At 47.5% G+C, this 27,529-nt stretch overlaps 1 protein-coding gene across 1 annotated transcript in view; it reads right to left on the bottom strand.

Annotated features, from left to right (window-relative positions):
- Positions 1-10,400: 10,400 nt before the first annotated feature.
- The window catches only part of LOC311367622 (netrin receptor UNC5D-like), a gene marked incomplete at both ends in the record, with an annotated part of 148,802 nt that continues 131,673 nt past the window's right edge, over positions 10,401-27,529 (bottom strand). Inside the window, 6 exons of the mRNA XM_084486438.1 lie at positions 10,401-10,593; positions 12,873-13,051; positions 13,454-13,624; positions 14,455-14,604; positions 19,483-19,713; positions 23,792-23,972. Of these exons, the coding sequence (XP_084342564.1) occupies positions 10,401-10,593; positions 12,873-13,051; positions 13,454-13,624; positions 14,455-14,604; positions 19,483-19,713; positions 23,792-23,972 (1,105 nt within the window). The remainder of the gene's footprint in view (positions 10,594-12,872; positions 13,052-13,453; positions 13,625-14,454; positions 14,605-19,482; positions 19,714-23,791; positions 23,973-27,529) is intronic.

Genomic DNA, 27,529 nt, shown 5'->3' on the forward strand with positions numbered 1-27,529 from the left:
ATGAAGACATTTATTTTTGATTTTGCTTATTAGAGCAGGGACATTGATTTGAATGAAGAATGGCTTTAGAACTTATCCATAATGAGGAAAAATCCCTGTAGTAAACCTTCTAATTTCTTATGTCATTGCAAGAGGGTATGCCCATGAAATAAATCAAATAAATCAATCAAAGTTATTGACCACATCAGTTATCCAATGATTAAAGTGAATCAAAAGCCACTGGACAGCCCTTCCCAAATGAATGCAATCATTGTTTTCATGAACAATTAGCATGTTTTTTATTATTTAATTGGATTAACTTAACTACATAATTTATTATTAACTTAATGAAATAATTGCAACACAAAAAACATTTTAAACTGCCCATTCAAATATGAATAATAGTTTAAAAAGGTGTGAATAGCATGATTGATATAGTGCAAACAGTGTCTTGAGAAGTCCTACCCAGTAAGTACACAGTGTTTCTCGGTGGCGGTCTGGTAAAGCCGGCCCAGTCGTTTTGTTATTGTGTGTTAGCGGGGCCAGAGACATCCTTTCCTGTGAGACAGCCCAGATACAACAAGCAGAGGTTCTGTCCTATCTGTTTATACGACAGGGGTCAGGGGTCAGGGGGTCAGGGGGTCACGGGGTGAATGTTCTGTGCAGATGAGGGGGGGATCGAGGCCAGAGGGAGACACGTGGATTCAAATGCTCATGTTTCCTTTTTTTTGTTTTTTGGTAGGGGGGTGTCTGGGTGGGAGGGGGTGGGGGGGTTGTTTGGCAGACAGCGCATAAGCATTCGTATGCTTTGTTTGTTTGTACGGCTGTACGCGTAAACAAACCCCAGCGACGCTACAGCGGGAATGTGCCTCTAATAAAATGGAAAATAAACGGATGGTGGACATGCCTTCCCCCAATGCACTGGACAAAATAAACCTGTCTAGGACCACTCTGCTATTGCAGCCATTCGCTCTGAGCCACGGCAGCGTGGGTGTCTTACTCTTCCCTCCACATCAAACCAGACCGCTGGTGCAACCGTCTCTGTGTGCACTGTGTGGAATGTCTGAATCAAAGGTTTGCATAAAGGTTTGGCCCGCTCACCGACCTGCACATTCCTCACGGATGCCATCATGTGTGTGTGGGTTCAAGGTCTACTTGCCGTACTGGATTTGGTCGGCCCCTGGATTATCTGCATTAGCTTCCCAATTAGCGCATAACTATAGCAGATACTAGTGGGACAGAGACTCTGGAAGGGTAATGCAATGAATCAAATCACATGCTGTTTTTATTGAGTCACTGAGTTACAACCGGTAGGTATCAGCCCTGAAACCCAACAGCAACAACGCTTTCTTCATGGTTAAATAATTATGATCCTCTTCACGTAGGAAAAAAGTGTGTGTAAACATTTGTTTTATAGAGTGGTAATAGTGCTACCTGCCAGCCAATAGAACACACACACACACACACACACACACAATACACACACACACACACACACGCACACATACAAAAACAGACACGATTACACACACAACACACACATACAAACACAGACACACACATACATGCAACACACACACACACACAAATACGCACACACGCAACACACACACACACACACACACATTCAATTACAGCCCCCCCCTCCTCCATGGTCCCGCCCTCCTACACACAAACATGCAATGGGTGAAAACCAAGGACCATGGCCTGACTTGTTTGTGTTTGTTGGGTTTTCACTGCCCTATGGCTGTATATTATAAACCTGCCACATTAAGCATCTAACACGGCAAGGAATGCTGGGGCTTTGTTAAAACTTGCATTAGTAAGTTGAAGTCAATGCTTTTGCCTTCCCTGGCAACCCACGCAAGACTCAAAGGAACGGCCAGGCAGTTAAGACCGTGATTAAGCTGCTGGGAAATGTGGCCTGATTAGTCACCTGACTCTCGGTTCTCTTTTTCTCTTTTCACAAGTCCACAAAAGAGAGGCTTTCATCGGCAATGGCACACTGGGATTAGCGCGCTGTCGAGCTGTGAACGCGCACTGTGAAATCTGTGTGTTTGCACAAGCGGGTCGTGTCTGGGGTCGCCTCGGCAGAGATTAGACGCCGTCCACTGAGCGTTGATATCAGATATCCTTATGCGTCATTATTCTTATGGAATATTAAGAATGTGGTCCAGGAGGAGTTTCACGTTCAGGTGCAGAGGGCAGGAGGCAAAGTGATGCAACGCTCTGCATTGTGAAGTGAACTCACAGGTTGGACACGTCAACAAGTGGAAAATAGTGGAAACTAGGAAAATAAGGCAGAATAAGTGGGGCTGTGTTCTCAACTCTGAGTAACAAGTGAAATAAAAAGAAGGTTGCCGCATAGAAAGCCAATCGAGGGAGAGAGAGAGAGAGAGAGAGAGAGAGAGAGTGAGAGAGAGGGAGAGGGAGAGAGAGAGCAAGAGAGAGAGAGGGAGCCAGAGAGAGAGGGAGCCAGAGAGAGAGAGAGAGAGACAGAGAGAGAAAGAGAGAGAGACAGAGAGAGAGAGAGCGAGAGAGAGAGCAAGAGAGAGAGAGGGAGCCAGAGAGAGAGAGTGAGAGAGAGGGAGAGGGAGACAGAGAGAGAGAGAGAGAGAAACAGAGTTAGAGAGAGAGAGCAAGAGAGAGAGAGAGAGAACGAGAACGAGAGATCAAGAGCGAGAGAGTATGAGTGGGAAATGGAAAGAAAGAGAGCTAGAGAGAGAGAGCGAGGGAACAGAGAGCAGAGCGGAGGGGGCTGAGAGCGGTGGAACGGTGCAGAGAGCTGATGTGTTCTCTGTGATGCGGAGCGGGACAGTTGGCAGCAGTCTGTCTCCCAGCCACAAATGTACAGTAATTCGAAGCATGCGACGCGACGCCGGCCCCGTCGAGGAGAGTGGAGCAGGACCCCCACCAGCCAATGGACGGCATTCACCCACTGCTGCACACACCCACCGCCCACACACACAGGCATGCACGCACACATACACACGCTAATACACACACACACACACACACACACACACACACAGGCATGCACGCACACACACACACGCTAATACACACACACACACACACACACACACACACACACATGTACAGACCCAAACACAGAGGCACGCATGCACACACGCACACACACACACACATTCAGACCCAAACACATAAAAAGGCACACACTCAAGCACGCACACTTACAAGTACACTTTATCTCGTTCTAACACGTACACGCCCACACATATGGTATTAACCACACACAAACACACACACACACACACACACACACACACACACACACACACACACACACACAATCTAGCATGTGCTTCCACACAAAAACACACGCACACACACACACACACACACACATACACACTTGCACTTTTATGCTACACACACCCATACACACACACACACACACACCCACACACACACATGTACTTACATACACACTTGCACTTTTATTTTACACACACACACACACACACACACACACACACACACACACACACACACACACACACACACACACACACACACACACACACGCACACACACACGCGCACGCACACACGCGCGCGCACACACGCGCGCGCACACACACACACGGACACACGTGTGCGGACGCTGGGGAACTGAAAGGGAACAGCCACAGTGGGGCTCTGTTCCACGTGATGCGATTATTCACACTTCCATGGCGAATGTGCGCTGAGGATAATCTCATAAGCACGGATCTCCTGCTCCCAAACCTTGAGGAATTCTGTTTACTCATTGCCCCGCTTTCTGTTTCCGGGCCTTCTGACGTGTAATAAGAAGTGGTTTACTAATACTCCCGCTAACTATACTCAGTGTGACTGTGTGTGTTTGACTGTGTGTCTGAGTGTATGTGAGTATGTGTGTGTGTGTGTGTGTGCATGTGAGTGTGAGTGTGAGTGTGAGTGTGAGTCTGTGTGAGTGTGAGTGTGAGCGTGTGCGTGTGCGTGTGCGTGTGTGTGTGTGTGTGTGTGTGTGTGAAAAGGATTTACCGCCTCAATCACTGTCTTTGGAGAGTCACACACACACACACACACACACACACACACACACACACACAGAACCTTGTTTTAAAGAGCCAGGACAGACAGCGCTGTCTCCCCTTGACATACACAACATACACAACAACAAAAACAACAACAACAACAAGACAACACCAAGGTCTCCAGATTCCCATGGCAACAGGGAAGGGGGGCGAGGAGCCACAACGACACGACACCAACGGAATCACTGGGAGAGAGCAGCAGAAACAGACAGCAGGAGAGACAGCTGAAACAAGTAAGAAGTAGGAGTAGGAAAAGTGATGAGTTGAAGGGCAAACAAGAATCCAACGTTTGTAGGACAGTTCTCATGAGCTTCACATGACTCGCATTTAGCCCTCCCTCCCTCCCTCCCTCCCTATTCTCCCTCCCTCCCTGTTCCTCTCACCCTCCCTCTCCCTCTCTCCCTTTCCCTCTTCCTCCCTCCCTCCCTCTACCCCCCCCCCCTTCTCTCCCTCCCCTCCCCTTTGTCTCCACACAGCACACACACACACACAGACATCCTGTGTGTCCTGGCCTGAATGGCATGCGCATGGAGTGGGTGTCTGGGTGGAAGGCCTGGCCTTTCATCCACCACCACGGACATGAGAGGGAGAGAGAGAGAGAGAGAGAGAGAGAGAGAGAGAGAGAGAGAGAGAGAGAGAGAGAGAGGGCGAGAGAGAGACGTCTTTAATCCGTTTGAGGCAGAGCAGTTGTCCGAGGGGCCGGCGGGTGGTGCGGTGTGGGGGTGCAGGGGGTGAGTGTGTGATTGCGGCGGTGTCTAGGGGGATCGTAACGAAGCACATGCGGTCGTAGACCCCTGTCCGCGACAGCTTACATTCGACAGCGACGCTGGCTTTATGGCGTTACGGACCCCAGCACTACGTTTTTTCCTTTTAAATAAACACCCCACTACACCCTGTGTAAACAGACCAGATACAAATTGATGAGTGCAATGCCCCCTTGTCAAGAGCCAGCTACTTTGTGGAAACATGAAGTAGGCCTTGGAAATGCCTGCCAAATAAATGTTTGCTTGTTAAAACACTGCATTCTTGAGTCAGTTTAAACTAGCAGCTTAGAATTGTACAGTAACCTATTTTCTTTTATACAAGTGCCAAGCTACATTGGAAAATATTTCATGCAAATTTCATTACCAAGTAACGATGATGAATTGACCAAACGTAATCTTTAAAGGGATACAAATTATATCAAATCATACTTCTGTAATGGACATCACTTTAAAGTTCCACACTAAGCTACCATATGACCTCAACAGCAAAGGGAATAGAAAGAGAACAGCGCCATCTGCTGGTTAATTCCTTGCATTAAAGGACAGGAGTTCTGCCACAACAACTTTCTGTTGTTATTAAAAGCCAGACATGGGATTGCTGTTAGTCTCGATAAATACAACATCAATAGGTTTGTGCACAAATGTCTATGTTTGACTTACCCAACTAAGATAATAGCCTACAATTCCCCGATGTAATCTCCAGCAATGTTACATTGTGTTGCATGTAGTGGTTAATGTATTAAACAAATATTTGTTATTATTCCTAGCAATTTAATGACAAGCAGGGGTCAAACGCTACTACATTTGCTCAATAAAAGTCATGAAAGATATTTACTTAAGCTATACAAGTCGCAGCTGTCGGAGTCGTCGAGGATCATGTGATTTGACACGAGGCAGCTATTTCCTTACTTTATCTGGTTTTCTCTCCATCTCTCCCCCGGGTAAACAATGAAGTCGTCTAGGGACAGAGCTGTCACTCATCATTCACCCTATCAGCACATGGAGGAGGGCAGCTACACAACAGCAGTTTACATTGATGCTGCTTTGCTCTTTAAATACAATTTAAAAGGTTTTAGTTCATCTTTTAAACGTTTTTTGGTAGTGATTGCCTGCATGAAAGCATTTTTGTTTGTTTTGGATAATCGCACGCGCACACACACACACACACACACACACACACACACACACACACACACACACACACACAATAAACACAAACACAAACAGATAATGGTGGACCCCAGGAAGACTAGCAAACTACAATGGCATAAGCTAATGGGGATCCTTTACTAAAGAAAAACAACATAACAGAGATAAACACACACACAGGCACATAGACACACATGCACACACACATACACTCAACTCACCCACTCACTCACTCACTCACTCACTCACTCACTCACTCACTCTCACACACACACACACACACACACACACACACCTGGTTGTTTTTTGTACCAACGTTATGCTTTATTACACCTCAAGGCAGTCGGGAGACACCACGTTCAGAGGCTGTAGGTAAGGGCTGCACAGAGTTCTCTCAGTCAGCTCTTAAATCCTACTGACAGCAGCTCTAATAGGCCGGGTTCAAAAGGCCTGTGTGATCACTAAACGCTCACTTTCATTTTGGATAGCGTCAAGAGATGGACACTTAATCCTCATGTTTAACTTGCATATTTCTTTCCCCATATTTGATATGAATTACATTTGCTAGGTTGCACACTCTTTAATAAAAAGAAACGAGGGATAGATTAGCAGGATAATGAAACACATCAACAACAGTTATTCTGTAAAAACCCTCAAAGCACCCATCCACCCATCCTCAAGGTTACGTCTTCCAGTAAAACCTTGGTAATGTCGGTTGAACGGTGGAATAAAGTTCTGAACGTTTAATATTCTCTGGGCTCTTGTCCTCCCAGGAAAGAAAAGTATTGGATGGGTGGAAAATAAGTCAGCCTCGCTCCCACATTCAGGGGAAATGGTGAAGCCATTACCTGGCATGGAACATTCTTCCATTGGCAAGGACATCTTAGCCCAGAGTCCCCCCACCCCATAGTGACTCCCTACATAACGAGGTTTGGTGTGGCTCCAGCCTAACAAAATGGTGCTGTTATAGCCGTTGAGGGTCCAATAGAAAGAACATTTTGAACGTTTTAAACCCCAATTGTGGATTCCCTCTTTGGCTGAATTTGTTCACACAGGTCTTTACGAAAAAGGTTGATTTATAAAGGGAGTGTGTAACACTAGTATTGTTCAGACAGCCCGTTGTGTGAATAGCCCATCGGTGGCTCGGACTGCCCTTGCCGATGCAGCCTTGTGGGTATATAGTGCATCCTGCCCACTTTGTCAGTGCTGACAAGGGCAAACAGCCACTTTCCTTCATCTTGGCCCAACAGCAACGATTGTTTTTTTTTTTTTCCTTGCATGTGAGATAACGCTGAACAGTTTTTGTGTTGCTTGGGTGTTGCACTGAACATCTAGTTTGCTGACCTTGCGTAATTGAGTTTATTCTTTTTTTTGGGGCGATTATTTCTGGCTCAAACTCAACGCAAAAAATACTGGACTCCACTGGGAGAATTTTGAAGGTTGGACGTCACTTATCACTCAATTATTCATTTGTAGTCGTACACACACGGCCATGGCCAACTCTTTTCATTGTGTCCAATGTGACGGGAGCATAAAGGAATAAGGCTGTGCTTTATAATAGTTTTGTGTTTCTCTCCTTCCCACATATGGTCATTCATCAAATAGTTTCCAGGAGGACTCCTGCAAACCCTGGCTGATTGTTGAGCAGAACCCTTTTGTCCTGCCTGTCAAAGAGGCGGACCTTGCAGAAAGTTGAAGGCAGGTAAGAAAGAATGGAGGACCACATCAATCTCAAACTTTAAACTTGTAATTGCCTGTGTTGCCATGGTTATTATGCGCAAGTATTCAAAAAACGCAGGCCCTCAAACTATGCCACCAGCCCAGATCCAAGTTCTTTTCTCCTTCATCTTCATCTTCATCATCACCATCCCATTCATTACTAACATTCCCCCCCTGCCAGTGTGCTTCTGACGATCTAATAAGGACCCTGGTGGTCGACACAGACATGGTGATGGAGGATCGGGGAGGTCATGTCCATGAATCAGTGGCTCATTATAAAGGCAACTGTGGACAGTGCGTCTTCAAATCCAGCAGGTGTATAACTACGTTAATACAGCCGGTGTTATTGAACCGATTCAGGCCGCCATTTTGGTAATTGCAGGTATCACCTATGGGCTAAATCAATGAGGAGAATGAACAGAGCCTTTTCCCAGAGGTGTCCTCATAGCACCACCACAGGTGTCACTCGTAACGCTGATTAAGGGTCGGCCGGATGACGGAGGACGTGTCTGACGTATGGGCAACACGATCTGATTGGCCGACGGATCCGTCGCTGCCTGAAAAGTTGAACATTTTGCAACTTTTTGATGCAGGCAGCAGAGCCGACAGAACGGATGGACCCACAATGCATTTCGAGAGCGCCCCATGCAAAGTCAACGAGATCCGTCAACGGACGTGTGCAGTGTGAACGCAGCGTTAATCAGGGTTATGAGCGACAGCTGTGTTTGCCCTAGGGTGACACCTCTGTGAAAGGGTGTGTGAGGTCAGCGTCGTCAATATGTGTGCATGATGTCAGTGAATAAATCTGCTTATCGTCACGCTGGTGTATAGAGTCCCCCGCGGTCGGGCTCCGGGGAGCGTCATGGTAACAGTGTTGGCAGCTCAATGGACACGCAACATGGGATGTTTAAACCATTGCTTTTAATGTTGAAACGGTTACTCATCAAGGTTGTTGGGACCACATTGGATACAGACACAACAGGAACAACTTTTAAGAGGAGAGTTTTTTTTTTGTATAAAAAAAAAAAAGGAAAACATTAATTCCAGTTGAGTCAGCCTATCTTTTCAAAGTCACCACATGGCCAAAATACCCAAACACCAACGGTGGGGGTGTGAGGGGGGGGAGTGGGCTGGGGGGAGGGGGGGGAGTGGGCTGGGGGGGGGGGGGGGCAGAAGGCCGTGCATGCATCGGTTTACAGGGTGGGTCTAGCTTTAAAGAAGAACTCACTCTTTATTCGACAAGGTCAATCGTTCCTGTGGTCGACGACACTGTTTGGCTGTGATGCGTTCAGGGCCCGTGGATCCACAGCTCAGACAAAGCTGTTGTCTGGTACGTCAGGTGTGTTCTCTGTAGTTTATTTAGAATTAAAATCTGGGGATGGGTCTTAATAGGTTCTAGAGGGTTCTGCAGGGACACCGGGCCTGCCTTGGGGTGGGAGAGCGTGAGCGGGGTGGGGGGAGGGGGGTAATCAGAGGAAGGATTTCTCCACGGAGAAACCACATCTTGGAAGTGTATCCGAGCAGCACTCCTCTGAAGTAGCATGGATGAAGTAGAAGGATGAGGAGTATCACGAGGTGTTCCTCTGCGGAGCAGTGGCATGGCACCACTAACGGAAAAGTACCGAACAAAAAGGTCTCAAAGCAAAGCCACGGCCAACGGTATAAACAGCAGTAGTATACGACTCTACGACAACAACATGATATGCATGTAAGACTAGTATTCGGAGAGTTAGTTAGTTGTTGGGGTGGGTGTGTGTGTGTTTTTGTTTCTGTGTATGTGAGCGATGTCACTGTGTGTGTGTGTGTGTTCCTGTGAGAGAGAGAAACTGTCCTGTGTGTGTGTCGCTTTCTGTGTGAGAGTTATTTTTCTGCATGTGTGTTTTTATGTGTGAGAGAGAGCGCCTTTAATTTCGTGTACGTGTTTGTTCCTGTGTGTGAGAGAAACTGTGTTTATTTTTACCACACCCGAAGCGTTCGACTAACGCTCACCACCGGAGCGGAGTCGATAAGTGAGTCTCGCCGTCTTTGTAACATTGGAAACACAGGGAATAACACAACAAAACATGAATGAAAAGAATACGACCATAGACATAAAACAGTACGATTTTGGCAGACCCCCCCCCCCCAAAGAAATAAGTAGTGAGGTCGGTCCTCAGTGGCTCAGCGAGAGGCGGTCTGAGCTGCACGCATTTCTTAGTATTCTTGAACCGTCCCAGCCCCCCGAGGGAAGCTCTCTCTTCCCTCTCTTCCCGGCCTGCGTTGGCATTCCTGCTCCAGCGTTCACAGATGGTCGGAGTGCGGCGTTCCGATGGGACCAAAGCAGAGGTTATTATCTTTTGTTTCGACACGAAAACAAAGTGAAGAAGCTCAGCATTCCTTCTCTTCCTCCGAGGTGTGCCTGTGGCTGCGCCGCGCGGCTCAGAGTGACCGACACCGTGGGCGGAACAAAGCCTCCAGGATCTTCCTCTCTGTCTGTCCCTCGTCTTCCTCACGGCGGGGTTCCTCCTCCTCGACCCCCGCTCTGGGCGGGACCGCTAAGTGGGCTCCAACACCATCGCTGCTCCTGCTCCTCCTCCTCCTCCTCCAGTAGCTCCACCACGTGACCCTCACCAGAGTTCATGCAGCTTAATAGTCCCCCACCAAGGTCTGGCTCTGGGTCCTCCTGACGTGGACCCCACAAAGGCCTGCCACTCCCATGGGCGTTTTGTGTTTTAAGTGAATTCGGAGTCTGGCCGGGCGCTGCACTGCTCCGGTGGGGTGAATGTCCTGGGGGACTGGGCCCTGTCGATCTCCTCCAGAGCACAGGCCAGGGAGTCCACGTCCCCCGAGCTCTGGTGCTGGCTCTCCCACAGGCTCAGGATGACCGCAGAGGGGCTCCTCTGGCAGGCAAAGTAGCTCAGGTTCCTGGAGAGGTGGAGGGGGGAGGGAGAGGGGGGAGGGAGAGGGGGGAGGAGAGGGAGGGTTTGGTGAGGTGGTGGGAGAGGAAGGAGGGGGAGGGACGAGAGGGAGAGAGAGGGGGGGATGGGTGGGGTGGAGGGAGAGAGGAGAGGAAGGGAGGAAGGGATGGGTGGGGTGGAGAAGGAGGGAGAGAGGGATGGGTTGGGTGGAGGCAGGGTGAGGGAGGGAGAGAGAGGAGATGGAGGGAGGGAGGGAGGGAGAGAGAGGAGATGGAGGGAGGGAGGGAGGGAGAGGCCGTGGAAAGGAGAGGATTGAAAGGTAAATATGGAATTAACTGCTGTTCACTTTCCACTTTTTGCCCACAGAGCAAAAATAAACAACATTGCATCACTGCTTTATACTAAATGTTGAAACTTTTCCAACTATGTTCCAAACGAAAGTTTCAACAAGGTCACTGACTACATTTAACTAGATAAGGTTTGTTTCCTTTCCAAGATTTTGTTTTTTATTCCATAATTGAAAGTGGCTAATAATAAAATAAATGAGATTGTGTTTATTATCCTATCAAACGGTACTATGTTGACGTCAATTAATTATTTTTTGGAGTTTACTTTGGAGTTTTAACACGAGTCCTTTGCAAAGAATCACATAAACACTTGAATTGCTTATAGGGAAAAAAGTATTATAGAATCAAATCCCCTATATTTCATATTGAAGTAGTAGTATAATTGTAGTAATTGTAGTTGCATCCAGCAGAGGGCACTGTTTCACCGTGGTCCCCCTGCCAGTGCCCCACCCCTGATCATTAAAGTGAGGTTAATGTTAATGAAGCCAGAGCACCCTTGAAGAAATAGTTGCAAAGAAAATCAGCTTAACAAGGTACATACTACTTTATTACACCTGCTGGTGGGCTTTTACTGGTTCCACATGTAGTTAAACTTGCTATTCCTGCCACGCCAGGTGTTGCCTTGTGAGACTCCGGCTGTGGACACAATACGTCTCATCGGAAAACACAGCGTCGGTTCAGAGCAACACGTTCACTGCTCACGTTTCCCAGCACCTACCAATTAAGTGATGAGCAATAAAAAAGAATCTGAAAAATACAAAAAACTTTGATTTAGTGCAAACGACGCTCGTGATTTGGCGGTATCGTGACTGATAATGCGGCCGCTAGTAACATGTGCGTTCTGAATCGTGAACATCGTGTACCTCGTCCACTAATTCCCCGTTGTTTCGGAAACACGAAACGACCTGGAAGTTGGCGCTGGATCCAGGTGGAGGAGACGTAGCGGGCGAGAGTTAGTGTTTGTGTTTTTCCGAGTCATACACAGCGTTGTTAGCTAGCGCCGGTGCCACTGTGTGCTAGTGTTGCCGTTCTTAAGGAGAACGGAGGAAAAACAAACTTGCAGAGCGCGATGCGATGCAGACCTCAGGGTCACATGGTTCACATGTCTGCCCGACAACAACACATTACACTTTGGCCACAGGGTTTATAATAAGCAAGTGCTACGCCCTGGCAAACTGGTCAAATCCAGAATAAGGGAGTAAGCCATGTACCTAAGCCAGTGTGTAAGTCTGTATTTCAATTGGGGGACAATTTGCGAAATAGGGACTTTTTGCGATAGCGATATAGCTGTATAGGGATTTAGGATTTGCGATAATGAGTCTTCGTCACATAAACAAATACACAAAAGTTATCAAAGTAGTAAGTAATCAAATTCTGGTCTGAACTAAAAAAATTACTTTGTTGGCATGACAACGGTCCTTATATCACCTGAGGGTTGAGCAAACAGATTAGCATACAACGTGGCTGTTGAACGTGACCTCTGCTCCATCCTGTGCAGTAATCAGCAGCTATAGTAAATAAGGTTTGCTGTTGCTGCAACTTAACCATCAATCCGTGTGCCGAGCAGTCCTGTGGGTTCACCTGTCTACGTGGTGTCTACCTGTCTACGTGGTGTTTACCTGTCTACCTGTCTATGTGGTGTCTACCTGTCTACGTGGTGTCTACCTGTCTACGTGGTGTCTACCTGTCTACATGGTGTTCACCTGTCTACGTGGTGTCCACCTGTCTACGTGGTGTTCACCTGTCTACGTGGTGTTCACTTGTCTATGTGGTGTCTACCTGTCTACGTGGTGTCTACCTGTCTACGTGGTGTCTACCTGTCTATGTGGTGTCTACCTGTCTACCTGTCTACGTGGTGTCTACCTGTCTACGTGGTGTCTACCTGTCTACGTGGTGTCTACCTGTCTACGTGGTGTTTACCTGTCTACGTGGTGTTTACCTGTCTACGTGGAGCTTCTGGGCCAGCAGTTTCCAGTCCTTGCCCTTGGAGTTGGCCGAGTCGAAGGTGGCACAGATGCGCTGATGGATGGATGGGGGGATCTTGAAGGCTGTGGACCCCGACTCGGAGGTGAGGGGAGAGTGGGACGGTGGGAAGAGAGGAATCTGGCCCTTTTCACTCTGTTGGACGAAGAAGAGGAGGAAGAAGAATGAGGAAGATGAAGGAGAACGATTTTCAGAGTAATGGAACAACAATCAGACCGAAGCACGTCTAGTTTGAAAACGGTGTCTTTAACGATGAGAACATGTCTCTTGCTCTGTGGCTTTTCGTAGAGAACCACATGCTGTTGCTCTCGCCCCCATTCTCCCTCTCCCTCCCGCTTTCTCTCCCCTTCTCCCTTTCTCCCACCCCGTCTCCCTCTCCCTCCCCTCTCATTCTCCCTCCCCTCTCATTCTCCCTCTTTCTTCCCCTTCTCCCTCCTTCACCCTCTTTCTCTCTCTCTCTCCCCCCTTCTCTCCCTCCCACTCCCTCCCTCTCTCCCCCCTTCTCCCCCTTCTCATAATCCCCCTCTCTGGGCTCACCTCTGCCGCCGGCGTGTACACCTGGAGGATCTGCTGGCGACCTTTGACCTGCCGTACGCTGATCTTGCAGGAGAGCTGCGGGGGCGTGGGCGGGGGGGCGAGGCGCTCCAGGGAGAAGGCACACTGCAGCGGGTGGTGGTCCCGGCCCCACACCTGGGCGAACGAGAACTCCTGAGAGAGAGAGAGAGAGAGAGAGAGAGAGAGAGAGAGAGAGAGAGAGAGAGAGAGAGAGAGAGACGGGGTCAGACTCAATAAGCACCGAGCGGCTGATTGTTTTCTTATTAGTTTAAATCACCCGTTGAGAAAAAAATCCTTATTTTTTTTGTATTCCTTTATTCATTAACCGCTTCAGCCAATTCCACTGAATTAAATTAAAACAGGTCCTGATTGGAGAGCTCGGGATCCAAGGTGTAGTGCTCACGGAGAACGCGGCCCGCGAAGTCAGGCCGGACCCTCTGAGCGGTCGAATCCGTTTCTAACTCTCGTTTTTAAAAAGACGGCGAACGGTGGTCCAATTCCTGGCGCGGCCGAGACGGTGGCGCGGCCGAGACGGGCTAACAGCATCGTTAGCGCTGCTGGAGCCTCAGAAGCAGAGCGCCGTCAAATGGGTAGGAACAAGAGTATCACCGCGCCACGCATCGCCACACTTGGTCTCAGAGGACTTCTCGGCTGGATGCCAAGCGTGTAGAAATGAGTCTGTTTCAGTGCTAGTACAGTCCCACTGTACACTGTACTGTTGTGTTGGCCACTATGAACCTGCATCACAATGTGTGTATCACACATAAGCTTGTGCAAACGCGCACACACACACACGCACCTGTGCACTCATCTACTCAATCACTCACACACACACACACACACACACCTGTCGTGCAGACTAACTTCCTCACACACCCACTCACACATAAGCAAACCTACATACACCCACACCATCACATGTACACACACACGCACACACATCCCCCCCCCCCCCCCCCCCCTGTATTTCCCGGGGGGCGTACCTGGCAGGTGGTGAAGGGCTTGATGCTCCAGAGGAGCTGTGGGAGGTCCTGGATGGAGACCTGCAGGCTGAAGCCGTTCCCACTGAACTGCAGCGTCCTGGGCTCCTCCAGCAGACGGCCCCCCCCCACACACTCCAGCACCGCCACGGCCTGGGGGGGTCCAGGGGGAGAGGGCCAGAGGAGTTATCTTTGTACAACGCACACATGGGCTGCGTTCCAGAACTATTTTCCTTCCTATCTCTCATTTACTATTCCCTGGAAGAGAGGAGCCCTCAGTGGTCGAGCAGGAGAAAGGTTAGCCTCGTGTTCTGTTTGCTCCGATTGGTTGTAGGACTAACCAATTGAATCCAGAGGCCTAGTTTGGAATCGAGCCACCAGAGAAGCCTCGGGTGCAGTTTTGTAACTGCCAGCAAGCATGTTGCTGGCTGCTTTTGCGTTGTGGAGCGCCTCGCTCTTTTTGTCGTTGGTGTGAGTTTAAAATAACATTCAACTCTGGACTGAAAGCGCCCAACGTCACGGCGGTTAAGTGGCGACGTTCTGCGGTGGCAGCAGTAAAAACATCTGCTTTCATCTGGGCTTCAACAGAAAGGCAGGGTAACACCCCACCCGCTCTGCAGCCTCCAGAGCCTTCTGTGTGATCGCTAGGCCTGGGCGATATTGCTAAAAGACATATCACGATATAACTTGACCATATTGATTGATATCCTGTCCATATTGATCCTATCCTGTGAAGATATCCTCTTCACAGACAAAAGCAACTCGCTATAGTCTTCTTCAGATCGTTTAAGCCTCCTCAGTGGTTGATTAACACAAATAATGCATTTGTGCATCAACTCAGAAGACCTCACTGTAAAACACCCCGTCTGGGCTGGCCAGCTTTACGAACAGGAGGGCAGTTCACTTCCACAAGATGCATTATGGGAAGTATGTGCGAAACATTAGTCTGAATGTAATTATCATCTATCAACATATCACCATGGAATAATAATATGCTGTGCCGATACCATTACAGTGATTACAAATAAATAAAACAAGCACAAAAAAAATAATTGCACAGCAGATTGAAAATAACGAATCATAACCGTTCAAAGAGAGAGAGAGGGAGAAAACCCACCGAAACCAACAAAACAAATCGGAAGGGGGGAAATAGTCCATCTGCTCAACACTGATTAACTGCTCAACACTGATTAATATCAGCATGTGTGTAATCCAGCTCCACCAACCACAGGATGAGTCTACATTGTGCCGACAAGGGCAAGCTCAAACTCTCTCTCTCTGAGCCTAACCCACACCCAAAAAAGCAACACAAACTTACAAATAACCCTTACTGACTGAGACAGTAACGTAGTGGTAGGAATACAAATACAAGCTTTTGCCGGATTCACGTTCAATCTTATCTTCTAAATTAAACCAGCCGTTTGTGAGGAGCTTCAGGGCTGCGCCGGCGTCAGCATTCACACACACTCATGGGAGGGGTGTGTGTGTTTTAAATGTTTATCAGCCCCGCGATGAGTAGGTTTGTGTGTCTATGTCCCTGTTTTGTATGCTGGTAACCAATTATTCTGCTGGTAGTTCTGGTTAGGGTTAGAAACTTATTACTTACTTATTTGCTAAATTTTCAAACATCTCATATGATATATGATACTATATATGCTATGCACTATATTATGCTATTACATTATTCATATATTATTATATCATATTCAACCTTTTTTTTAATCTCTTTGTTTGTAGCGCCCACAAAGTGCACTCAATGAATAGAAATGGTCTCAACAGAAACGGAGGGAGCTATTAATGTGGGTTTTTTTGTAAGTGTTAATGACTTTGCTAATTAGGTTACACAGATAGCCTAGCCGTGTGGCTTCATCATTCGTCCAATAGCCATTGACGGCTAATTGTGTCATTGCTGCTAATCATACGGAAGAAAAAAATAAATAGCATGACCCTTTAAGTGAACCGCAGTCATTAAAATAAATCCATCGATCCATCCTAATCAACCTTAGCCTAATGGATCTAGGAAATACAACCACTTGAATAATAAATACCTTGGACGGATCATCTTAATCTCTGGTCAACATCAGCATGTTGTCTTCTCTAATCAGGTTCAGAGTCTGGCTGAGTTCTTCTGAGCCCTTTAATGTTGTCATTTCCACACCGGGGCGGTGTGTGTGTGATTTACACGTGTAGGGGAGGGGACTATTGATAAATCCTCCTCCAGAACTCTTTAACAGCCAGATAATGGCCGGTGTGAATGACTGCAGTATGCTGGCTTCAGCTGCCTCATGCTCATGCTTGATGGTTCTAACCTATTTCATACGGTCTGTGGTTCAGACCCTAACAAAGGCCTTTCTGAGGACTATTACAGAAGCACATTTATGTTTTAGTAGTACTGATCGAGACATCCTTTCAAAGGTCGTTGAGTGAATACTAAAGTGATCATGACCTTTATTCGTGTGATTCAGACCATGGTGGAAATCCTTCCTTCCTCTGATTTTCTTTTGAAGTATTCAGTTGTTCTCCTCATACCTAAACTTAACCACTAATGCCCTGAAACCTAGACTAAACAACCTATAATATACATAATTTAAAAAAATTACAACACTACTTTTTTCAAGTGACAATAAGATGTGTCTAAACAAAAAACTGCATTGCATAAAAATGGAACATATCTATATCATAATACCATCGCTCTTTGCGCAGATATAATTGCCCACTGTCTGAATGCACCTAATTGCGATATCCATATGGTAATGTCGTTTAACGCAATCTCCATTCGTCAATACGGACGATAGGGTTTCAACGACAGGAGACATCTTCTCTGTTACAGGCTGCACAGTGAAACATGAGCGCGTCCGTGCCTGAAGAGGGGAGGACACCAGCGCTTTGATCGTTTCCAGAAAGAGACAGATTGGTCTCGGGAAATGTATTTATAACACGTTTTATTTGTTGTTTTAGTGATTTTAAATGTACTGCATCTGTCTGTCAACGTGATGGGAACAAGACTAGAACTGTTTTTGGCTTTTTTATATATTAAAAGGGTGATTTAAAACACAGATTTAACACATTGAGGCAAATGTGATGGAAAGTGTTTTTTAACATATTTTGTGCAACTTTCCAAAATAATGTGTTTAATGAGATGAGGTTAAGAATAGGTGGCACCAATCCCACGTATTGCATCACTCTTCCTCTTCATGGGCACTGGTCTGATGGAAGAGTGCTCACTGGCTGTTTATCAATACACACTAGGCACTGCAAACGAACAGTGAGCTAACGAGAGCGCCATCATGCAGTGCCTTGGCTGGTCATTTTCAGGCTGCGGCCTTCATCCACCACAGCTGGTGGGCGGAGCCTCTGCAAACGGCGCTGTTGTTGTTTTGGTTTACTGTGAATAAAAACAGCTCTGATCCACCTTCCCCCAGCGACGGCACAGCAGCATGATGCAAATTGGTCACCATCAAATTAATTACCCAGATTATCTTGGAAAGTGGCACATAATGAGGTAAACCCTTTCCTGTCGCCCCGACGACTGCCCCGGTGGGTTTGACCGGGGGCAGTCTGCCGTTGAGCAGCACCTCGGCACACCGCACCAGCAGCCCCACTGAGAGCGGCTCCTGGTTGTTGTAACATGTTGTTACACAGACGCACAGAGAGGAATAATAACCTGCCTCACGTTTAATTAGCTGCACGTTCATTAGGCTGAGTAGGGGGGGCCGGGGGAGGCAACCTCGCCAAGCATCTCTCGTGTTTGTAATTAAAAAGCCCCGCTTTGGCTCGACGCTTCTAAGCACTGCCCCCGCGTGGCTTCACCGGACTGGACGGCACATTTTAAACAGAGGCGGAGGAGAACCACCAGATAAAGTTTGTGTTGTAAACTTCAGGAAGGAAGCGTTTGGTTGGGGGACCCAACACGCAACTCATGTCTAATCACCGAGCAGAACAAAGGCAATTAAATAGAGTTTACAAAGTACACACACACACTAGCTTCAGTCTCTCCTGAGCATTTATTGCATTGAATGCCTTTAATTATCTACCACTTGTGTTGAAATGCGAGCCACGAGGATCGCATTGCTACAGTGAGATCATGACTGACTATATCTATATCATAGTGTATTTATACGCTAAAACCCTGCTCTGCTGTAAATGCATCGCACATATGGTTATTGTAAATTAATATGATTATGAATATAATTCTTGTGCTTGTGATGCCAGTGTTCATGAGGTGTTCATAGTATAAAACATGGATATATGCATCATCCATACGTTGAATCATATTTAATGTATGGACTTGATGCACACTTTACCACGAGCAGTAAAGGCAATGAGAACTACAGACTAATCAACCAACCATTGTTGTTCATTTCCCATTTGACTTTTCAAATGTTCTGCCTACAGGGCTTTGATTAGGCTTTCAACCAGCACTTCATCAAGAGTCCATAACGTCAAAACAACATACAATGTCATATTTAATGTTTCTTCAAATATTTACAGTTCAGAACTATCACTATGAATTATTAATAACTATAATAATAATTATTATAAACTTTAAAATGTATTTTTTTAGTATTATTGTGTGTATTTTGTATTTTGTGTGTATGCACAATAAACCGACGATGAACCTTCAGAATCCCCCTCTATCTCACAGAACCCGTCTGAAGACTGGAGGAGACCTGAGACGTCTGCATGGCTGAGTTGTGCACTGTGATGTTTGAGCTGTTATGATGGATCTGCACTGTGTTGCTGACGGCCCCTAACCTCGTGTTCTGAGGAACTCAGTGGAAGTTTAGAAACGTACACATTTTTGGATAAGAGCATCGTCTGAACCACGTAAAGACGTTGATGTTAATGTAAACATGCCAAACAGTGAGACTCAAAATAATCCTAAAACAACCACCTAGCGTTTTTAGACCCCAACCAAATGTTAAGACTACCACTCAAAGCTAAAACTATTGAATTGATCATGATCATCAACATCCTCCTCCTCCCCCTCCACTTCATCATTATAATCCTCCTCCCTCTCCTCTTCCTCACCTGCAGGGCGTGGGGGGTGTCGTCCACGCAGTACACCCTCAGGTTGTAGCCCAGCGGGTTGCTGAGGTCGGGGCTCCCGAACACGGCCAGCCTCAGCCTCTTGGCGGCTGCCTGGCTCAGGGGCCGGCCCACCAGGGCGTAGCGGCCCGGGCGGCCCAGCAGCAGGTGGCACCGCTCCGCCTCCAGGAGGCCGTAGCTGGAGGTGCTCTCCTCGTCGAAGGACATCACTTCCTGTTGAGGCAAGCTCCTGGTCAGCCATGTTGGAACAAGCAGCCCTCAGTCCCAGTCACAAACACAACAAGCTTTAAGACCCCACCCACGCCTAAGCCTTCTAAAGCAGGGGTTCCTAAACCTGTTCCTGCTGTGACCCCCTCTCTGAAGGTACCTCAGGGCACCAGACCCCACCCATAGACATTGCATTCTCATGCCCATGTCAATAATAGTGAGACAGAGAACGTTTATCCTCTGTCTTCAAGCATACTCATGATTACTCTTTAAGATAACTCTTGTTGTTGTAAACCCTCCTGGTTGAGTTATTCTTTGCTATATACAGTTCTGTAATATCGTCTATTTCCTCAGACAAAACAACATGCTAATGACCCAACGGAACAGGCCAGACACGTAGGCCTGCCCATACACATCAGAGCAGTAGGAGAGCGTCTCCTCTCCGCTGAGACCCTCCTGGGCCCCGCTGGGACCCACTGGAGCGTGACCGGCGGTCGGCGTGACGGATGGCGTGCTGAGAGCGAGCGGCCGGCGCCCACACCGCCCCGGGGTCTGGAGTCGCCGCTCTAACCGTAATGATGCGACGGCGGAGTTTGACCAAATCACAGAGGGGGGGGGGGGCGTACTGACAGACCCACTAACACTCCTCAGAGACATCTTTAATAAGAACCGACAACAACATGAGGGAAGGGAGCTGAAACGACACGCGTCACGTCGTTGGATCTCTGAATCGTGGCGTGACGTCCGTGATCTGGGTCCCCGGTCGCCCACTCTGCACCGCAGACCTCCAGTCTCAGGGGTGTGTGCAAATAGCCGTACGCACTGTGTGCTAGGGCCCTGATTTGGGCGTTTTGGATCGACGCGCTGTGACTTTAAAGTAGGCTTCAGGGTTGCCAACCCCATAGTTTGAGAACCACCGCTCTGAAGGGCCAAGGAAAACCTCCCCAAACCCTAAAGGGAGGGAGCCTTGAGGAGGAGCGCAGAAGAGGCATCCCTCACTCCAGGGATATAGGGAGTGCAAGAGGGGCCAAACGGGCAGCCACACATTTAATGGCGGCATAAAACAAGCATAAATGAAGGTTAAGTCAGGTTAGGGAAGGTAAAGCTCAAGATTTACGATTTAGGACCTAGATGAAGGAAGAGCGGGGAAGAGGAAGTGAGGGAGAGAGGGCAGTCTTGTACAATAGCCTGTACTATTGTGCTCTAGCATGTAGTGTGGTGCACCAGCATGTGGTGTCCTGCACTAGCCTGTAGTGACGTGCACCAGCCTTTGTTGGTGTGCACTAGCCTGTAGTGTCAATCACTAGCCTGTAGTGTTGTGCACTAGCCAGTGGTGTTGTGCTCTAGCCTTCGGTGTCGTGCACTAGCCTTCGGTGTCATGCACTAGCCTGTGGGGTTGTCTTCTGCATTCTGATTCTGCATTCATTCATTCATTCATTCGTGTACAGCTCACTAAAAATACATTTTCATTCAGGGAAACAAAGTGAAAATAATGACAAACTTCTCCTCCCTTGTCCTCCAAGCGTTCCTGCAGCGTGGAGCCTCTCTCTGTGCCATTCCCTCCCCACAGAGCAGCCAATAAGAGGGCTAGTCGTAGAAAAGTACATGTTTAAGAGACACGATGATAAATGAAGATAGAGAGAGCCGAGGGGACGAGAGGGAGAGAGAGAGAGAGAGAGAGAGAGAGAGAGAGAGAAAGAGAGAGAGAGAGACAGAGAGATAGAGAGACGGACAGACAGAGATGGTGAGAGAGACAGAGAGAGAGAGAGAGAGAGAGACAGAGAGAGAAAGAGAGAGAGAGACAGAGAGAGAAAGAGAGAGAGAGACAGAGAGAGACGGACAGACAGAGATGGTGAGAGAGAGACAGAGAGAGAGAGAGAGAGAGAGAGAGAGAGACAGAGAGAGAAAGAGAGAGAGAGACAGAGAGAGAAAGAGAGAGAGAGACAGAGAGAGACGGACAGACAGAGAGAGAGAGAGAGAGCGAGAGAGAGAGCTGTAATGTCAGTAGAGCCCGCGGAGCAGGGATCGTGGAGGCATTTTGCATGAGATAAAGTGCTCATTATTTCACACTGACAGAGACGGGTCACGCTGTTGCTTCTTCTTGAGGGACAACTCATTCCCTCCCTATGCCCCTCCCTCTCTCATATCTCCCTCCTTCAGTCTCCTGCCTTAATCCTCCCTCCCCTAGCCATCCCTCTTTCTTTCTGTTCTTCCTCACTGACTCCTACCGGACTTTCCTTCTCTTCTCATCTCATTTTGTTCGTGATGGCGTATAACACACATAAATGATGGCTCTTTTCATGGCTCCCTTTTGTGCGACACATTTCTGCTGGCAAATTACATCCTGTGTAAATGTCACCCCCCCCCCCCCCCCCCCCCCACACACACACTCCCCCCCTGACAAGGGTCGGGGGGGAGGTCACACATGATATCTCCGCAGGCAACACAGAAGAGTGTGTGGATATGGCGGGGGGGTCCCCAAAGCCTTTTGATGGGGTTAGCTCAATATTACAGTATATTAGAGTATCCAACACATGTGAGGCTATTCTGCTGGGGAATGCACTAATGTGGATGGATGGAAGAATAGGAGGTGGATGGATGGATGGATAGGAGATGGACTGATTGATGGAAGTTGGATTGATGGATGAATGAATGGATGGATGGATGAATAGGGGCTAGATTGAAGAATATGAGATGTATGGCTGGATGGAAGTTTGGATAGATGGATGAATGAATAGATGGATGAATATGAGATGGATGGCTGGATGGATGGATGTATAAATGTGTGTTAAGATGGCTGGATGAATGAAAGGAGGATGGATGATTGGGAGATGAATAGATGAATCAGGATGGATGGATGGATGAGAATAGATGGATGGATGGATGAATGAATAGGAGATGGATGGATGGATGAATGAGAGATGGATGGATGGATGGATGGATGGATGAGAATAGATGGATGGATGAATGGGAGATGGATGGATGAATAGGGGTTTAGATGGATGAATAAAAGGAAGAAAGGAACGATGGCTGTGGTTCGGATTGATGTCAGAGTGGTGAATAAATGGTCTCCCAGTCTGCTCCTCTACGTGTCTGGGAGTTGTTTGAGGTGATGCTAACACAGCTCTGTATAGGTATGGGTGTGATGAGACGAGGTGTTTGAAGGAGCTACATGTGAGGAGCCTCACTCTCACACTTTGTTTTACCACCCCGCCTCCAAAACAATTGCAACTCATACTTCCTTTGGAAATAATCTTCCTCCGATGCACATGCAATGTTAGCGATACAAAACTATTGAAGAGTGTTGAAAAACTGTGAAAACGAGATTCTATATTAAAACAGACTGTGTACGCCATGTATATCTCGTTATATTGTAATACAATCTCCAAACTTGCAGGTATACTAAACTTTCACTTCATCACAAAGACAAAAAATATAGTATGCCTGCAGATTTTGATGCGTCTTTCCATCAATGTTTATCACTTTATGGGTTTACCCGTTGAAATATCAAACAGCAGCCGGCTCCTTGACATGTCCTTGACAGCCCAAAGGCTGGAACACCATTTCCATGATAGATGCAAAATAATTTGCTTGTTCTAAAACTAACTGCTTTGAGGACTTCAGAGGATCCACTGCCCCATCGCTACCGCATCGCACCGCATTCTCCGGGATTGATGTTGACAGTGTTGTCATGTCAACCGAATTACATTATAACGCTCAGGGTATTTTCGCGGCTGAAACCACGGCTCTGCACTCACTGCCCCCCCCCACTTATCTTATTGTAAATATATCTTATTTTACCAAATGTTTTCCTTTTGTTTTTATTGCACCGTGGGTCGGAGATAAACGCAATTTAGATTCCACTGTATGTCTGGCACATATTTTGAGAGTTACCATAAAGTTGACTTTTTGGTGACTATCGTTTTCCTTCTTCTCCGTCCGAGTGAAGGAGGAGAGAGACGACCGGAGCACTCCTCCGGCGTTCCTTCCCCAACCTCAGGAGAGGTTGGGGAGGAGAATTGCTCTGGTCGTCTCTCTCCTCCTTCCTTTGCCTAGTGACTGTTTGTGTTGTTGGCGAGGTTACCTCCCACTTGTTCTCCGGCGTCCACCTCTTCAGTCGGACGGCCCAGGCGGCGTCGGCGGGGCCGCTGAGGTCGGCGCAGTGCGCCACCGACAGAGCCACAGGGCAGGACAGGTCCAGCCCCGGGGGGCCGTAGGTCACCTCCGGGCTCAGCAGGACCTCGTCCTCCTCCTCTGGCGCCGGGCTATGGGGGGGGAGGGGGGACACGACAACAGAGACAAGGAGACACATGTAAGACGCCCGGGTCTGATCCCTGGAACAGAAACAGATTAGACTCAATGTGACACAGAAGAGATGGAGATATACAAGCACAATGCTGGAAGAGCACTAGACACGGACATGACCAAGGAATACTGATGGGACACATGGAAATATGAAGGAATGCTACCAGACAGACAGACACAGACACAGACACACACCAACACACACACACACACACACACACACACACACACACACACAGAAAACAACTCCTACTGCTGACGGAGGAATCTGTGTTTCCAAACCGCAGCTAGACAGCAGAAGAGATGTGTGTGTGTGCGTTATCTGTTTATATTAGGGATGCACGATAACTTTTTTTTTAAACCGATACCAATAACTCATAACTTTCAGCTCCTAAAGGCCGATACCGATAACCGATAACACACACATATACATATATATGATCATGACCTAAGATCATGACATTGTCGCGCAGACATCAGTAGAATCAACGGGGGGTTTAGGGGGGCTGGCTTGCAAGGGGCGGGATATAACGTAGGGTCGAGGTTCGCAGGACGGCCCCTGTCACTCAGGTGTGTTTTGGTTTGACTGCAGACAGCAACGGAGGCAGAATGGGCAGAACTCATCGCAATCATCTTAAATGTTGCTGCAGCGATGCATCATATATTCCGTTGCATCCACAACATCCGCATTGATCGATGAAAGATTGGCGCATGAGTTACAGACAAATAGAAGAAACGACGAATAAGAAAGGTGTCGCAAACGACTGCATTACCGGAGGAAGAGAGCGCCATTTTTTGCTTCATTTCACATCTAACAAACACTGGGACAAATGTAGTTGATATCTGTGTTTAACTGAGGAAACGGAGTGGAAGGCCGGGACCCTATAATGTTCAGCTAATTGTTGACAATAATAAGTGTTACGAGAGTAGCGTATGTGTGTGTGTGCGCGGGAATGGCAGTGTGTGTGTGAGTGAGTGGACGAGCGAGGAGAGCGAGCGGTAGCGTGTGTCAGTTTAGTGAAGTAATGAACAAGTCTGGTTGTGTCTGTGCAAACGTCTACTGTAAAGTTAGTGAAACTAAGAATAAAGTACCCAGCTCATCAATCATCGACGGCCGCTTCATTCTGACCATATTCCGACCTATAAGCAGACCCACTGCCGGTCAAAGTGAAGGGTGGTACCCCCGAGAGAACATCGGCACTGTGCTCCTCGACTATGGTCTGGGAGCCGACAGCAGGAAAGGTGTAACATAATAATAAAAAAAAACATTTTCAATATACGCATGCAGCTGTGAACTCATGTATTGTAATGATTGTATGATGTGTACTTTTAGGGTTACGAAGACCTTTCATTTAGCATTAGTGGGAGCGGGGCACTGAAATTATATAGGCTATGTTATCGGGGCTATTCGTCATGATATCAGACTTATCGGAATGACGTAATAATTTCTGTTATCAGCCCGATAAATATCGGCCTGATAATTATCGTGCACCCCTAGTTTATATGAATGAAAACGTGTCCTGGGCGCTGAGGCCAATACTTGAGCAGGTTGTGGTGTGGAGGGTCTGGGTGGAGGGGGAGCATGATGAAACGCTCTAAGCACCCCCCCGTCCATGGGTGTAAAGGACAGGACCCCCGGGCTACATTTTGAAACATTTGGCTTTTCCTCTTGATGCATTGGTGAGCATGAAGGACATGGAAGGATTATTCTCCCTCGGAAATAGCTCCATAAAAATGAATAATATAAACAATGGGCTATTGACCATTCTGGGGGCTGCTCTTAAGCTGTTAAGACGTTAAGTGCCCTGGCAGGTCAGTATTTCAGCATGCTTCAGAAACAACACCAGCATATACATTAGTGTTACATGGTTGATGAGGACTTGTTCTTCAGCCAGGACACACAGAACGTCCAAGGTCAGAACCGTCTCGTGATCATGCTTGTGTATAAATCACAGCCAGAGTTACATTACATATAGTCCAGGTCATTGGTTCATACACACACACCCTATTAGGGATATCACGAGAACCGATACTTCGGTACCAAGTCAATACCAAAATTCTAAAAACGTGACGGTACTCGTTTTTCTTAGTACCGTAGGTACTGAGGATGCAATTCCTCCGGACGTCACGTGGGCAGCATATACACCTACACGGGAACATGGAAGATGGCAACTGCAGCTGCAGCGAGTGTGACGGCTCCGCCTCGAATCGTCGATAAAAAGAATAGCAAGAGTCGTGTCTGGAAGTAGGCCTACTTTGCGTTTGGAACGCTGCGCCGCGCAACTGTTTCATACGGGACCCGTTTCAATGTTGCGCTTTTAAACACGCATGGTACGACTGCGTTCGGCATCACTTACTTGATGTTGTTTTGATTAAAGATCGGCAGGTTGTAGTGGGTGCGGCGGTGAATGTGTGCGTGCGTGTGTGTGTTGCGAGCGTATGCAATTTCAAAGTAACAAACCAACTCAAAGCCGATGCATGCATCCAAAACTATTCGTTCAAAACCAAATAAACAAATCAAAAACAGCGTTGCTTATTCGCTTCAAATACTTTTTATTTTCAAAACTTGGTAATTAATACGGCGCGGTACAGAGCGGTTGAACACAATGTTGCCGTCTCCTGTGGCTGCCTTGCGCACCTGCGTTATATTACTTAATATTAGGTTGGAAGTTATGTTTTAAACCCCGCCATGCACGCAAGTGTAAACGCGAGCCGCATAGCTGCATGACTGCCTGCTTTCAGCGCGTTTTTTTTTTTATTTTTTCATTACTTGAACACTACATGCCACTGTTCTTTTTTTGTAATGTTAATAGTGGTTTATTTTTATTCATTACTTGAAGGCTACATGCCAGTGCCACTGTACACTTTTTGTAATGTTTAAATGTTTTTAATAAATGAGTATGTTGAAGTACATGGGATTTATTGTTTTGTTTTTGACCGTGGTATCGAATTGGGTATCGAGAATCGTGGAATTTCACTGGTATTGGTATCGACTACTAAATTTCTGGTATCCTGACATCCCTACACCCTATGAAGTATCTGAACCCCCTATTGGTGGAGCTAGAGGAGTAGGGGTCTCTGGATTGGGCGGTAGCGTCATTCTTAATAAATCATAAAGCAAACAGCTGTTGGTGAGATGATGGAGTCACGGACCTCCCTGCTTCACAGTGTGGACACAAACACAACACAAGTGCACAAACACAGCAAGCAATATCTCCACCAAGCACAAAGCCAACCTTTTACGCTCTGAGCTCTATTTAAAACACACACACACACACACACACACACACACGGCTGTGAGAGGGGTGAGGGGCAAGCAGAAAAAAAATCGACCACCCCCCCTCCCCCACTGCCCTCTGGATGAACCAATCAGAGGCCGGCTGCCACGCAGACAGAGGCAGATTAAAGCCCTCAGACTAATGGACAGCGTGGCGGCGGAGGACAGGCGTTCACACACAGCGCCACGCAGGCCTGCTGGGGTCCAGGGGCCCCTGAACGCCCGGCCGGCCCCCGGTTC

The sequence above is a fragment of the Micromesistius poutassou genome, assembly GCF_964030765.1.
Source record: "Micromesistius poutassou genome assembly, chromosome: 22".
In the NCBI taxonomy this organism is placed as follows: Eukaryota; Metazoa; Chordata; class Actinopteri; order Gadiformes; family Gadidae; genus Micromesistius; species Micromesistius poutassou.